The sequence below is a fragment of the Pelobates fuscus genome, chromosome 6 (genome assembly GCF_036172605.1).
Source record: "Pelobates fuscus isolate aPelFus1 chromosome 6, aPelFus1.pri, whole genome shotgun sequence".
NCBI lineage: Eukaryota > Metazoa > Chordata > Amphibia > Anura > Pelobatidae > Pelobates > Pelobates fuscus.
In genome coordinates, this window is record NC_086322.1 from 256,661,970 (window position 1) to 256,678,473 (window position 16,504).

Consider the following 16,504-nt stretch of genomic DNA (forward strand, 5'->3'; position numbering starts at 1 on the left):
ACTGGCTGCCCAGTTAAACCTTCCTCACTCAGAAGCCAGCTGGCAGCAGTATCCGCTGCTGGAGACCTAACGTCTGACGTTAAACCGTACAAAGTAGTTCAAGCTCTGAAGGTAAGTCGGCAAGACATTCCTTCCCCATAACTTGATGAGGTGGATTGTAGTGTTCCATAAATTACATAAATTATATGCATATAATATTGCTTAAATTATAGGGTTAAGCAGGTGTTAAAATGGCCATGTGGGATATAATCTAGATTATAACCATAACCACTGATATTTAGGATCATGTTTACATTTTGTATTGCTGCCTTTTTTAGAACGTTCCAGCCTATATGAAATCTATCCAGAGAACAACAGAAATAGAGATGACGTCATAGTCAAATTAGCCCATTACGAACCGGATCAAAAAGTCAACTTTTGTTAAACCTAAGCAAACTTGCATTTAATAATCTCCTCCTTTTCAAAATAAAACTATGATCTAAAGATGCTGAAAGTATAAAATATGACCATTCTCTCTTGAATTAGATCGGATATCTTAAGTCAAGGGTGTCAAATAGGTAGATCCAAAGATGCTTTAAAGCTACAGCTTCGATGATTACAATTTCATGTTTGTTAGTTAACACATTATACAGCTCTGCAGAATTTGTTGGCACTATATAAATAATAATGATGCATTGTCATTCCAAAAAAACCGCAAAGCATCATGGAAGTTGTATTTCTACAAAATCCTAGGTTTTTGTACAATGCTCTTCTAGATTCAATGTACGGTGTTTGTATTGTTTTTGTTTTTTATTCTGTCGTCCTCTTTTGTTTGTTTTTGTTTTTTAATATATACTGGGGGGGAGGGGAAACTTTTTATTTACATTCTTCTTCCATTTAAAGTGAAAGCCCTAAATGCAATAAATGATCAATGGCTGAAACACAATTTTTTTTTTTTTTTGTGTTTCCTTGGCACGGTGATCTGACAGCATTTGATTTTTATATTTCTAGAGGACATTATATATTCATTAAATCTGGTCTTTAAGTGTCTGTTTGGGCTTCTCACTTTTGCAGGTATAATGCAGAACTACAGGTCGTATCAAATCCTTATTCAAATATTAAGACCCACCATTTTATTTTCAGAATTATTCACTGCTTGGTGTCATTAGTTTTCCAAATGACTGTCCTGCGTGACCTGGAGAAACTTGCAGGTTGGCTACGCATCTCCATCATCTTCCTGTTGAGTGGGATTACAGGAAATCTAGCCAGTGCCTTATTCCTGCCTTACAGGGCTGAGGTGAGTGGCCGTTGCACTTCTTCATTGTAGAAATGTGTATTACGATTTCACTCTTTTAAAGAAAATACACATAAATGTATCTGTCATGGTAAACACAAGCTCACATAAACTTCCTCCTGCAGCAATGAATGGGTTAAAACCTTTTTTCCCCTGCCTTATTCCAGCTCGGAGGTCCCTTGGCGCTGTCTACATCTCCGCCTTCTCAAATGTCATCGCGAGGGAAAAACTAATGCTCCAGGCACGCGTTAGGCCTTCCTCATAGGAAAACATTGCATCAATGCTTTCCTATGTGGATTTTGAAGATCCTGGACATCCTTCTGCAAAGCGTGAGGACGTCCAGGGTCGTTTCATAGAGTTAAACTCTGTGAAACAGCAGGAAGCTCCTATAGAGGCTGTCTGGAAGACAGTCACTAAATGTGGTCTTAACACTGTCATGTAAACATTGCAGTTTTTTTTTTTTTTTTTTTAAACGGCACTTTTTTACATTGCTGGGTTAAGGGGACAGGGACACCCCACCAAGACTACTTCAATGTGATGAAGTGATCTGGGTACCCATAGTGTCCCTTTAATTAACCCATTTGTTTTCATGACCAGTCAGGACTCTGAATAACTAGGTTTTCACACCACTGCGTTCCTGGTGGGGTTAAACAGAAATTGTGAAATAACAAAAATGTGCGTGTTTAAAATGATATTTTCTAGTTTTGTTCTGTTGGTGTGCTAATTGCTATCTGAAATATTTTGCATCACTGCTGGGCTAGAAGATGTCCTGTTTTTTTATTGTTTTGTTTTGAATGTGTATCTGAGCTGTCTTCATTCAGCTCATTGCTACTTTTATATTTATCATTGTCCATTCATATCTCTGCCCATTCATTCTGTTACTCAGTCCTTCTCCTTTGTAACACTGATCCTTTATCTTGTCTATCTGTATCTGGAGCTCTTTGTACTCTATTAGGTATCTCATCCATGCCCTCATCACCCTCCAAGCTGATAGTTTGTGCACTTTCACTCCTGTGAGATTCCATTCTATCCTCCCCTTTCTCACTTGCACGTGTCTCTCGGTCTCATGTCTAAGACTTTCTCACTTTCATAAGCTAATCCTGAGATAAGCTTCTGGTGTTCTTGTCTATAATTAATCCTGGTGATCAGATCGCTAGAATCTCTCACCCATTTCCTTAGCTTAACTGTCTGCTATTTTCACTGGGTCACGGCATGTTATGTGTTGCTTCAAACAAACATTCATGTTATTGTGAACACAGTATTTCTCTGTCGAGCTTTTGTTTCATCCCCTATTGCAATATTGTACATGTTATTAATAATGTAACATGACCTATGGCATCAACCTTCACCTACATAGTCATACAACCGTGAACAAAATAGTACGTCATTAAAGATTGAGTTTGTTATTTATTGTTTAGTTTTTTAGTTGTCTATCAATCTAGATTACTATGTAACTATATGTCATTTGTAAGATTGTTTAACTACACTTTGTCTTTTTGTCTTTTCCTTGTCTGTCTTCATTTCCAAACCATTTCCTCCTCTCAACATGTGGCATGAATTCTCTTTTGATTATTTGAAACATCTTTTTTGCCTCCACTCTTTGTATGTTAAATGTTTCTGCTTCTTTAAGTTTGATTTATTTGAATTTTTTTATTTTCCTTCTGAATTTTTCTTTCTTTTTTTATTGCAGCTACTATTCTGTCTTTCTTTGTTGTTATTATTTATTTATTTGTCGTTCGTTTTTCATCTGTGGCAGATATTAAAGTTTTGAGAGACCCCCATTTTATCCCATTTTTTTTTACACCACTCATCTTACCCTCTCCTGCTTTAGGTTGGACCTGCCGGCTCACAGTTTGGTCTCCTGGCATGCCTCTTTGTGGAACTCTTCCAGAGCTGGCAAATTTTGGCTAATCCTTGGAAGGCATTTCTCAAACTTGTGGGCATTGTTCTTTTCCTTTTCCTGTTTGGCCTACTCCCCTGGATTGACAACATAGCCCACATCTTTGGATTCATTAGTGGCCTACTCCTTTCATTTGCTTTCCTTCCTTACATCACATTCGGCACAGCAGACAAGTTACGCAAGCGAGCCATGATCATAATCTCGCTGCTGGTTTTCCTTGGGCTTTTTACCTCCCTGGTGATTTGGCTTTATGTACATCCTATTAATTGGGCATGGATTGAGTTCCTTACCTGCATACCGTTTACCAACAAGTTCTGTGAGAAGTACGATATAGATCAGGTTCTTCACTGAATGTCCATCCCACCACCGGTTGCTGCAGGGTGGACCACTTGGAATTTCCTGCTGAGAGGATAAATGCTTCTTACAATCCTGGCTGGGCTGGGGCAACATTTCATTAACTCCAAGAGACTGCCAAACTGGCCCTAGCAAAAAGGTTGAGTGGAGCGGACATTCTTTCCATAACACTTTTATAAACAGTTTCCAGAGAGGAGCTGAAGAAATCTGAGCCAACTTGGTGGTCAGCCTCCATTTCTGTATCTTAGACCTTCTGGTCAAACTGCACAAATGGATTGAAGGACCTATGTGAAACCATTAAAAAAAAGACTTCTACATATGTTTGCAACTCAGGAATTGAACTTGACCTTGTGCACAGCCTACGTCCCTGCATCAACTTTCATTTGTAAATTTATTTCACTTCAAATGTATAGGGATGTCCTGTTAACCAAAACAATTGATAGGGGACATTTGCAAAGGTCCGGAAAGAATTAAATGGCAATCTTTGGTAATCTAAGTTTCAATTCCATCCCAAGACGATCTCCTATTATAATCTCCCCATTTATAAGAGTTTGCTTGTTGGGGTCCTGGCTTTCATGTGTGTTTACAGTCGTATTTTGTTTTTTTTATTTCCCTCCAGGATGGTAAAACACTAGGGAGGAATTAATTTGATGAATCTTCCCTCATCAAAGCTACACTAAATATTACACATACTGCTTGCCCACTTAAAACCGAGACCTCAACAATTTCGCCTTTTTCTGATTATATTTAAAAAGTATATGCTACACCACAATTGACTATTGAAGACCTACATTTTGTAAAAACTCTCTTATGGTACTAAATTCCAGAGACTCATAGCTGTAATCACATAATGTGATGATCTAATGGACATCTGACTCACTCCACAACATGACTTTTGGTAGGTCTGCTATCTTCTAATGCACATGCATCAGTAAAAGGTGTCTCAATGAGTAGGTATTCAAACCCATGATGGAAATGGGTCGTATATATTTATGAATTGAGCATTTTTTGTTTAAATATATTTTTTTTGTGCCATTGACTTCAAACATAGTTTTGAAGATAATTTACCATATTAATGTGAAGAACCATATTTTTTTATGTCCCCTACCTCTTATGTGCTGTTTTTTAAGAGTTCTCCGGTGGCGATACATCTAATGTATATTATGATTGATGTCTTAAAGCTAGAAGAGAACTTTTTGACAAAGTGACGTTTAAAAATCTTGGCATACAGCCGAGGAATTTATTATGTAATATGGAAGAAAATTGTGGTAATACAGCTATGTACACATATTTATGCTTAAAGCAAGTTTAAGACCAAATTGTGGGGGTACCTAGAGAGTATGTTAATGGTAGATTGTGTCTGCCATGTGTAAATATTGATGACCATTTTCATTAAGATATTTATTTTGTTGAGATGCATTGGTATCAAAGGACCAAAATTAAATTATAGTAGAAGATAAAAAATTAGGTATAACGTCATGCAAGCATTTAATGGATACACTTGTTAAGAAGGGGAAAAAAAGGGCTTTATCCATTTTTAGTAGAAAATAGACTATTTTGACTAAAATGCCACATTTTTGCAGGGGATAAACAGGGATTTTAAAATGACCCTTTGCTGCGCAATTGGGTCTGTTTAATAATGTTTTGCAAGCATCAATGAATGGATTTGGTACATTTTGTACGCGTCGTTCTGATGTCCTGAACGATATATGCAACAGAGGTCATTTTCATGCAACTTTTTTTCAGAGGTTTATATTCTAATAATTTATTTCAACTTTGAAACTGCAGATTTTCACTTTGATTGCAACAAAGCCCTTTCTTACATTATGGGCAGAAAAGCCTTGTTTTGTAAGAGGAGGTATGGCTGTTTTTGTGTCCCAGTACTGGGGGAAACCAAGAGACTGGAAATGATTGTGAAATAAAACACTGTACTAACATTTCCATATACTGTGTTGTAAATTTGTGAAGTTCGAGAATCCATTCATGTTGCTTTCCTGAAGCACCATCATCAAATGTCTAACTATTTACAGGATTATTTTCTAAAGTGAGGATGAAAAATTTAAGGTCAAAATGAATTAATTCTCTAAGTCCAATATGATTTCAGTTTGGCTACTCTGGCTTTAAATTTGAAATTCACTTTGAAGTCTCACATTAGTAAATAACGTTGATCGAGACCAAAACTCGAAATTTGATTCAGCCATTGTAATTCCTTGTAGAATTAATAGGTGTATAATAACCTGTATTAGGATATCTTTTAATGATCACATATCATAACCTATATAAAAATTAAAAAAAATCGCTATGACCACCAAGAACAATTTAATTTGAAACATTTCTCACACAGCAAGCTGATCTCATTGTATTCAAATATCTCCCTATTGGCCACATGAAACATTTTAATCTACCGTGTTGCCAAACTATTTATTCTAAAAGGATTTACCAAATTATGGCATTTCTAGGGATACTCTTCCATTTGAGTAATGATCCAAATACCCTAGTTTAAACAAAAAGCAGATTGGTGTATACTACTAAAGCATGCAAACTTCTATCCGTAGAAATTAATAAGAGATGCTGCAGATATGCAGAATATCTGTGATGGGTTTCAAGTAATCATGCTTATTAATGCGCAATTCGTCTACCAACGCATTTCACTTGAATGGAAACTGCTCACAGATTTTCTGCATATACCGGAGAGGTTCAGGTTCATTGCTATGAAATAAACCTGAAATAAATTGTTGTATAAAGCATAAAAACATTGTCATACTTGCACACATGCTATACGTGACAATTAAGTAGTTCTCCAGTCTACCACCCAAAATAAGGAAGTATTGTAAAACATTTTTAGAATTCTCAGAATTGGCGTGATTGCTAAACAAGCCACAAACAACTGCACAGTTTAGCTAGTGGTGGATTAGAATGCATACTGGGATACTCAAAGTATAAGTTGCTTGTTCCTGCTGCAAATATATATTTTTTTTTAAGTGCTTCAGCTGTAAGACCACCCATAGATGAGCTGTATTTTTTATTTTATTTTTTGATAATGTATTAAGAGGTAGAAGTGGCCTTTTAAGAAAGAAAAGGCGGTAGAATGTGTAACCATTAAAGGGTTACTCCAACCACAATAATCACTGCAGTTGCCGAAGAGGTTATGATGGTAGGAGTACCCTGGCACTGTTCCCAGGTAATGAGAGAAACTGGTTTACAACAGTTTGCCGTATTACTTCCTTCTGCTGCAGGAGCTGGATACTGCTCATTAATTGGCTGAGTGTCCGCTTATCGCTCTCAGCAAGTAAATGACTTTCTGTGCATATAAATATGCACAGAATTGACAGCGTTCCAGGCTGGCAAATGACACCCCAATAACGCTGCTTGAGTTGGAGTTGCACCTCCAGCAGAAAGGGGTTATACTCTGTAAAACGATGTACATACAGACTCCAGGCACCATGGCCAATTTAAATCAGTGTAGTGGTAATGGAGCCTGCAGTAACAATTTAACTATTTTATATTGCATCTTTCAAATTTCTAGACACAATTTTTGTTATTCTCTCTACATTTGCCTATAAAATTTATTTTATTTAGTTTCTTTAACATTTTTACATGTTTCTGGTCCTATAGGGGACCATGTGTCTGCAATGGAGCCTGTCTAAAAGGAATTGTGTGTAACTCTTGCTTTTTTTTATAGAAGGAAATATACACAGAGCAATAGACATAGAAAAAACATGACATTTATTATGACATTTTGAAGTGAAAGGTGTTTATACAGTGACAATGATGGGGGGAGGTGTGGGTTTTATACAGAGGTAAGTTTGCTTTCAAGAAAAGATGAATGATCCACTGTGTCAGGCCAGTAAGGGGTTAATAAGACAGATATGGTTATGCAATGCAAATTAACCCCTTAAGGACAGAAGTACTAAAATGTTTAATTTTTGAAACCCCAGAGGATTGTCCATCAATCCATTTGCTACCAAGGGAGGTCTGTTATACTCTGCTCTACAGTGCATCACAGGCTCCCCAATGCAAGCAAACGGGTTAGTAGGAGGCAGGATGTGTGTTAGCATCCGCTGTTCCTGCGCATAAATGCATGTCCTCGTACAGGACACTGCATCTCAATAAAGGTCAGAGGTCCCACTGTGATATCACAAGGGCCCACGGCTTTGAAGCCACATTTGGAGTAGAAAGGAACCAGAAAGTCTTCACACATTAGCACGGCCCGGCGTGCAAAAGGCAGGCAGCGCAGGTACTGTAGGTAACGCCAGAGAAGGATGGAGCCCTTTCCCTGTTGTCGAAAGGTACGGTGCACAGCAAGGACGTGGATGTGAACGGAGGACCCATGCGGTTTGTGCAGTGTGAGAGCATCCTGCAAGGAGAGAAGTTGGTCATTTAGCTAGTTGATTTCCTTGTTCATATATGTGCCCTACTTAAGTGAGGGTTCTCCTTTTATCCATACACAGCTTTTTATAGAAGAAAGAACCATGCAAGGTGGGAAACAATAACATACCAAAAAGACAGATGCCTAGAATATTAGCTTCTCACTATTGTCTTCAAAGTGATGAGCATCATAATGGTGCCATCATGGCACTGCATTCAGAGCATAGCTCCATCCTAGCGCCATTTCTATTGGCTTTGAATGAAAATGTAGGATGTTACTGAACACACCATCTTTGGTTTTATCCATTAAGCTATAAATTAATGTAATTCAGGCCAAAATAATTAAGTTGGAACCATTTTCCAAATGAAAGTGTTCCAACTGTAATATTTGAGATTGAATGAAACATCTCAGTTCATTGTTTAATTATTACATTTTGAGTTTGAGTCCCCACTGCTAGTGTCACAAACAATAATATAATGTTAGAAACTGCATTATAAAAATAAGAACTACACTTTTATAAACACAACTCCATCAGTGTCACACAACATTTGACAAACATAGCTAGAATCAATAAAAAAAAAATATATATTTTTATAAGTAGAGACTGAATCTAAAATTGGTCCTGGACCTGCTTTATTAAAATAGCTTATCATGTTCAAGGTGACTCAATACTGCAGGAAGGTCCAACTTAGAATGAATACATTTTTCCCCCATATGGGATCTATTTGTGTATTTCCTAAAATGTCTATGTCATATTTTCAATGCATACACTTCCCTTAACTCACTTCATGTCCAATAAATAGCGGTCTTTATTGAATGCATCATATTCTGAAAATTACAAATAATGCATTGACACTGCTATAAGGAGAACCTTAAATCATAGCATCTAACAAAGGGCCAACATGAGATATCCATAAGATAGATTGGGCTTCAAACAGAAGCAGTTATCTATCTTCTTAATGTATCTTTGATTTTGAATTTCTAGCATGTTGCAAAGAAGACGGAGCATAACACCCCCCTCCCCAAACTGTTGGGAAAACTCACCTGGTTGAGCTTGTCCTGATCCCATAGAGAACCGATGATAAAAGCCACAAGCCGGCCCTCTTCAAACCATCCCAATGATAACTCAGGACAAAGGGTCAAGAAGTGCCGTACTTCATCCAGGTGGAGAGGACAGTCTCCGGAAACAGAGATGAATGCTATGAGGTAAGTGAAAGAGAGAGAAAGGACTTAAGAAAATATGGTAATTTCAAATGATGTGCTAAACCATCAATATCGCTAAAACTGGAAATTGCTTTAGATTTGGTTTATAACATTATTTTGGATTTACCAGTTAGCAAACCTGTTATAGTTTAAAACCATACAAAATCGCTTACTAATTGGCAAGAGCAAAGAAGAATTTTGGGGAATGTGTTGTAAGCACAAAAAATGGACGACTAAAAAGTTGCTAAACATTTTTATATAATGTCAAATATAAAATAAGGCATACATCCTAAGCCTACGATGAAGAATGGTTTGGGAGAGGGGCTTTGTAGACCTTATAAACTGCAAGACTCCAGATATAAATAGTCATTTTTTTTTATGAAATAACTCATTTTCTATTCCTATTTCACGGGAACACCATTTTTATATATAAATTGTACGTTCTTTTTTTTAAATTAAAATTCTACTTATTTGTGTAAAGGTATTGCATAAGTTGAATGAACTTACCTTCTCTCTCGATTTCGAAAACACTGACTGCATCCTCGGGTGAGAGGCACCGGAATTCACTGGCCGGGAGAGTGTGACGTCTCTGCTGCCGTGGTGAGCGCAGATGGACTTGCCTCAGAAAGGGAACCGCATTCAGTACTGACATGACAGGGCTTGGGTGTCTGTCTTCTCCTGCTGAACCAGTCTCAGAACTTCCTACAGAAAAATAAGCTCTTGTCACAGGGATGCCTTATAAAGGGTAACGTGATGACTCACCACGTGAAGGGCACTCAGTGTCACCAGTTATTGGCCACTGGATACATTAAAGTGTCCATTCACACTGATGAATATGCAAGTAAAATTAAACCCTATAATTTGTAGACTAGCAAACATTTCATTGGCATTGTATAAATTTGATGATTCTGTTGGCTCTGGCTTCACATCGAGCATATAATAATCTAAATATATTTATTTACGGTGTTAAATGATATGCTTTCCTGTGAGTCTTCTCAAAACCGATAAAAACATGGTGATAAATATTATGTCAGAAAAGAACCAATTGGCCCGTCAAGTGTCTATACATTTTTTTTATTTACTAGTATTTCACACAAACAATTCCCTGGTCTTATTAAGTTTAACTGCATCTGTTATTTATGTGTATAAAATAGGTATAAAAAAAGGAACTTGATATTTTTACATAACAGATAAAACTGGGGTGGAATATTCCTGCACCCCCAAATCGACTCTAGAAGCCAGTTACCACCACCATTGTAGGTGTCTAGCTTGACAGCTAACCTTCTCACACTTGAGTAAGAATGTAGAATGAAAGACTTATGAGACGCCCTATGTTAACATGCTCTTGAAACACAAGTAGTTTTTTTTTTTTTAACCATTTATTACACTGGCCATAAATGCTTAAAGCATATATTTGTTTTGTCCTAACAAAAGGAGGAAAATTTCTTCTAATTAAGTCCATATTTGGTGTTCCAGAAAGTGTTTTTTTTTTTCTGTGTGTAATTTCTTTTGCAGGTAAAAGACCTATAATAATGAATTTATTATAAGTGCCAAGTAACCAATTTGTTTGATAATGCATTCCATCAAAAAAAGACTGTGTGAGTCAAAGAAAAATATACTGCGCTGCTTTTTAAATGCTTCTAAAAGAGCATATGCAACCCAATTGTTCCTAGTATCTATATTGAACAAAAAAGGGTAATCTGTAAATCCAGAACTGAATTGCTGACGTCAATTACTTATCTAGAGGAATATTTAATATTACCCTTGACATTAATACATAATAAAAAAAATAAAAAATTAACTCCAAATCCAGAACAATATAGTGTTTGCATAAAAGTAAAGCTCATTGCTTCAACATGAATGTGCAATAACTGATGTTGGGAGTCACCAGTTCTCCTTTTTGAACGAATTCTTACTCAGAAGTATTTTCACTGGTGCGTTGACTCTTGATCACAGTCAAATTATCAAATGCTCTAATATAAAATAGGGAAAGTTTAGCGTTTTTATTAAAAACGCATGAATCTACGCTCATTAACAAAAAATAGGAATTTACACAGAGTTTGGTATAAATTACCATTAAGTTAAAAATACATAGATTTAGTTCTATAGATAGATAGTTCTATCTGTATGCAAAACAAAAATAAGAGGACAAATTAAATGATTCTTAGCAGTACAGTTAACTTGAAGTCTACAACAAACTGCTTTCCACTTCAATTCTCAGATAAGAGCACTGGAAGGGCTGCAATTTGTTTTCCTTGAACTGGGTGAGAAAGCTCTTTATCTGACTACTAAGCCCATGGAAACATTCTAGATACCTCTAGTCCTATTCACTATACCGCAAGTTACACAAACAGTCTTAAGGAGTTTTGATGAGCTGAGATTCACTGACATCAATGGTGGCCCAAGTTCTTTCTTCGTTTCAGAGTCCTGGTAAAAGTAACTCTGAATATTGGTGGGTACCTACACATAGGGGTGCCTGCCAAATCTAGGTTTTACAAATTATACTGTGCTGCAAGTTGTGATAGGATAGTATTAAAGCACATAATGCATAAGCATATCAGAATATGGTTTTAAGAATGAGGCAAAATCAAAATATCAATAACATAAAATATAGCTAACAACACATTTCTGTGAAACACTATACTGCCCCTGTATGTTACATTTGGGAATATTACACCATTTATTGATGTCTTCTTTTTTTTCTGGTGGTTCTACTGAAGAGAAAATGAGAATCTTATTATTATTAATTTAGAGTCTTGCAATGTTCCTTTATAGTGTAGAGTAGTGGTTAGTAGCAGAATGAAAGAAATTGTAAGTTGGCACTTATACAAATTTATATAAAGAGTTATGAAAATAAAATAGACAAAATTAATGAAAACCAATCTTTTTTTTTTTTTTTTGCTTTCCCTTAGAGATACACAATTAAATGGTGAACATTTATCAAATTAACCAAAAATTGGAGTGCTCCAATTTCTATATATTGTTTTTTTTTTTTTTATTATTATTATTATTTTTTTTAAAGTGCATACAGTAAAAAAAAAAAAATACTTATAGCATAATAAAATTATATGAAAATTGCACATTTGAAAATCATTTCTGATATGTTACTATTTAGCAATATACACACCAACGAATTGAATACATACTGTAAGTACAGTATACTTTTTGGTGAATTTGACAAAATTATTAAAATCAAAAATAGAAAGGTAAAAATAGTGGAAGCTTAAATAAAAACAAATGAATCCTTGTGAATGACTGTGATATTTTTGTTGTTGTTTATATCAACATTGAAAGGACCACAAAATAAATGCTTAATGGTTTTTCATTTATGTTCTATGAATAAAACATTTCTGGAATGGACGGATCAGAGGAGAAAATAAACTGGTGTTGTGTTTTTTTTAAAAACCATGTCTGATTATTTAAAAGCTTCTATGTGTATTCAGTGAACTGCTATAAAAACGTAAATATTGGAGAAATTAAGTCATTTTCTGTAAAAGCATGTGCCGTGTTAATTGCTGGGCTTAGAGAAAATCCTAAACATACGTCAGCTTTTAATTGCTGGTTTGTTTTTTTTTTTCATTCATATGTAAATAGTCGAGGAGAGGTTAGTAAAGTGGGTACTTAAAAGGTGGAAGGGTTGCAAGGTGGTTGTGGTGTTGGCAGCCTAAGGAGGACGGTTTAATGATTCTTTACATTGTATAGATTTTAGGACTCTGTAAAACATATCTCACCTATTCATTTTAGACAATAAGAATATAGGGATTATAAAAGTGCAAACTATATTTCTATCTATAGAAATCTCTAGAGTATAAAGGGTTAATACTTTCAGACTCGGGGAGTCAAATCATTGGCTTCCACAATGAGTTAAGTAAAATACAATGATTTAGGAGGAGGGAGGGGGAATAAAAGGGATAATGCCTATATGTATCAGCCTGTAACAATCGTAGGATGCCCCCTAAAAGAACATTGATAATGGAACTGTAAATTATAGGTCAAAAAGGCAGAAATGTAAACATTCTCCAACTTGGCTATCCTCTACGTGCATCTGTTTGGTGTAGTATTTGCAATACTTGATCATTCTACATCTGTTCCTGTTTAATGAATATTTGCACAGAATATGTGTTTGTGATTTTTTTTTTAAATAATTTGTTTTTTTGCGGTTTTGTAAGTGGAAGGGAGGTCTCCTATAAAAGGTTACATGAACTGTAAGTATGTATATACCAGAACATTAATAATACTATAGCAAAATAATATTGATCTGTATTTAAATTATTTTCTTGTATGTTTTCGTAAGCTATGTTACCTACCTTAGTTCAGCACTGGCCTCAATGAACAGCTCCCAAGCAGGGCTAACAAAGATTGATGGCAGACTGGAGTTAGTGGTTGTCCAGATCCTCCTTGTGTCCTGATCTCCTGAGCATCCTGCTTATGCCATCCTCTTAGTTAAGTTGTTTAGCACTCACGTGACTCTTCTATAAAGGGTTTAGGATTCTTCTGGTTACAGACAGGGGAAGAAGCTGTCACCTCGTCACTCTCCTTATATTAGCTCGGCTATTGTCTTGCTTCATGCTGTTTGAACTGATTGGTATCTTTGATCATTTTTTGCCTGTACCTGATTAGGGTTGTTTAGAGGAACAGTCCAGGCACCAGAACCACAACAATTCATCCTGGTGATTGTAAGTAATCAAACAATTTTTGATCAGTTTGACTTCTTACCTAAGGTCCTCTGGGAACCACTCCCCACCTCCACTATTAATGCTAGGAAGACAGAAGTTTCTTATCTGTTAGTTTCATTTGCTTTCCTGAGAAACTCTATGCAGCCCTAAGAGCAAACAAACACACACACAAAAACACAGTTGAAAAACCGTAAACTATCTGAGATCAGAAGATGGTAAATCAGAATTTAACAAAAATGTGCAGCAACAGAACAGAAGGGAACTCTGTTCCTGGACTTTATGACTTATCCCAACGGAATCCTGATTTCCAGATCTCCAAAACTTTTGGCATCCCAACGGTCCATGGACTCCATAGGTCAAAAAGGTCACTAGATTAGCTCCTATCAGAAAACAAAGAAAAACTTCAAAATCTGTCAATAAACATTGCCTTGTTATAGATCTCAGATTGGAAAACGTAAGCATCCACAAATGTATTCTTCAATATGCTAGATATGGATGCTCACTATTGTTTCAGGGTGCTCTTTATGCCACAACATGTAAAACACAACAATGCTTCCTCTTTTTTTTAAACATTTTAGTTTTTTATTACATTGGACGATAGAGTGAGCCGTTTAAAATTTTAGGCCTGACCAAAGATATCTTTAGAAATATTCTGACACAATTATAGATATAGCTATGCTTTTATTTATATAGCATTAAAATAATACCAAATTTAAATGCCGCAATACAGACCTACACCTCTCCGAATAGAGGTTAAGCAAGGTCCCGTCCATCACCAACCGCCCCGCCAATGCCTCACTACCCCCCCAAAAAACCTTTCCCCCTACCCCAGTCCACCAAGAAACTGCCACACACCACAGCTCAACCACAAGACGCCAATAACACTCTCCACAGAACAACACATGGGAAGAATAGAGACATCTTGCCACAAGCACCACAATGTTGCATCAACACCCAAAGTGCTTCCACCATTGCAGCATCATACAAGTACCACACAATAGGCACAACAGGAAGGCTGATTACTTTCTCTTACAATCACTTTCTCTTGCAACTGCTCCATTATGCACAATTGTGATGGATAAAAAGGTGACCTATTGGATGTATCAACACAGGGCCCCCCTTCCCTCCCCACTCTCTTCTTTCTGTACCCCTCCCCGATACACAAGAGTCATATGGAGTCATAAGAATGTTTTCCTCCCCCCCCTTTCTTTTTTCTGTACCCTCACGATAAACTGAAAACCAATAAAAATTGTCAACTTCAAAAAAAATAATACCAAATTTACCAGAAAATTAGCTATATAGTGTAGACAAGTTGGTACAGGAACCCTGATACCTTACACCGCATGAACGCAGTGCTATCAGCAGAATGTTGGTGGGAGATGTGGTGCAGAGATGGGTACAAGTCATCACATTTGGTCTTGCCCAATGATAACTGTCTTTTGGAAAATGATAAACATGAAGATATAAGGCATCACGGGCTCAGACCGGCCTCTGCAGCCACTCTCCATGCTCCTATATCACACCAAGAAAACAATAGCGGCTTGCCAAAATTTGCTAACTGAATATTTACTGAATATTTACCTCTGCAAAACCTGATCCTGTTTCGCTGGAAGCAGGCGGATGCGCCTACCTTCCAGCAATGGATAGCCAGGAAAGAGGAAATTGCAAAATTGAAACGCTAACTGCAGTGCTTAATGGCTGCACCAATAAGTGCACCCTAACTTGGACTCCCTCGCTTGACTACACAACAAAAATGAACCAACCACCTTACGTCCCTAGGTTACCAGGAATGGCCCCTCCCCAGGAATTCCCCATAGTTTCAGCCTACTCTGCAACTACGTATCCCCATCCCCTTTAAATTTTTTTTTTTTCTTCTCCTAGCTACACTCATTTTTTCTCCCCCTCTTGCCTTTACCCACTTGTCTTCCCCAGTTCCCTTAATAATCATAATACTAAATTTAAATGACAAGCTGGTTGTAGGCTAAATGGGGCCTAGTTCTCGCAACAAACAATGACCCACTATTAATGAGCCAGTAATAGGGAACTTGCCAACTGAAATGCACTCAACTCTGTCAGGACAGAAAGTACCTCCCCTGGATGTAGGCTCTCCGCATCTTCTCGTTTTGCATTTGTATCCTGTGTTACCTATCTCTCTATAATCTCTTTTGTATGTGCATTTCTTGTTCCTATATTTTTTGTTTGTTTGTTATTTCTCGATGATAATGCTTAAATAAAAAAGAAAAAAGAAAAAAAAAAAAGGGAAGATACCATATGCTCCCAGACCACAGTATTGTTTTGGTAAAAGAGCCCTGTTTTTGTGGCCGGCCCCCCCTTGCACCCCTTATATAGGATACAAATTTACCTTGCTGGCTGAACCCCTGCTCCATCTCCTTGGCTGAGATCTTCAGAATTGACCAACTAAACCATGGGTCCTCAAACTCCGGCCCCCCAGATGTTGCTGAACTACAACTCCCATGATTCTTTGAATTATATAGATAGCCAGAGAATCAGTTGTAGTTCAGCAACATCTGGGGGGGCAGAATTTGAGGACCCATGATCTAAGCCAGTGGTAGTCAACCTTTTTCTACGTACCGCCCACTAATGCATCTTTCTTGATGGAAAAATTTCCTTACCACCCACTAGTTTTCACGCAAGTGCAGAATATTTTTTAGAAAGGAGGGTGTTTTTTAAGAAAAATAAATGTACATACATTTATCTTTTTATTTCTA

At 36.8% G+C, this 16,504-nt stretch overlaps 2 protein-coding genes across 6 annotated transcripts in view; one reads left to right on the plus strand and one right to left on the minus strand.

Annotated features, from left to right (window-relative positions):
• Positions 1-5,472, plus strand: part of RHBDF2 (rhomboid 5 homolog 2) — a 68,871-nt gene extending 63,399 nt beyond the window's left edge. For all 5 annotated transcript variants that reach the window (XM_063458988.1, XM_063458991.1, XM_063458990.1 and 2 more), the window contains exons 17-18: positions 1,123-1,276; positions 3,105-5,472. In XM_063458988.1, coding sequence (XP_063315058.1) covers positions 1,123-1,276; positions 3,105-3,524 — 574 coding nt within the window. In that variant the 3' untranslated portion in view covers positions 3,525-5,472. The remainder of the gene's footprint in view (positions 1-1,122; positions 1,277-3,104) is intronic.
• Positions 5,473-7,283: 1,811 nt separating this feature from the next.
• AANAT (aralkylamine N-acetyltransferase) lies at positions 7,284-13,600 on the minus strand. Its single transcript, XM_063425409.1, has 4 exons — positions 13,407-13,600; positions 9,607-9,801; positions 8,941-9,095; positions 7,284-7,884 (listed from the first exon to the last, which is right to left on the minus strand). Exons 2-4 carry the CDS (start codon positions 9,749-9,751, stop codon positions 7,579-7,581), a joined length of 606 nt encoding a protein of 201 aa, XP_063281479.1. The 5' UTR covers positions 9,752-9,801; positions 13,407-13,600; the 3' UTR covers positions 7,284-7,578.
• Between the last annotated feature and the right edge of the window lie 2,904 nt (positions 13,601-16,504).

Excerpts from the sequence above, each read along its gene's own strand:
- AANAT (XM_063425409.1), bottom strand. The coding sequence starts at position 9,751 with ATGTCAGTACTGAATGCGGTTCCCTTTCTGAGGCAAGTCCATCTGCGC. Across the intron at positions 9,096-9,606 it reads TTTCGAAATCGAGAGAGAAG|CATTCATCTCTGTTTCCGGA; the intron begins GTAAGTTCATTC and ends CTTACCTCATAG. Across the intron at positions 7,885-8,940 it reads ATCAGGACAAGCTCAACCAG|GATGCTCTCACACTGCACAA; the intron begins GTGAGTTTTCCC and ends CTCTCCTTGCAG.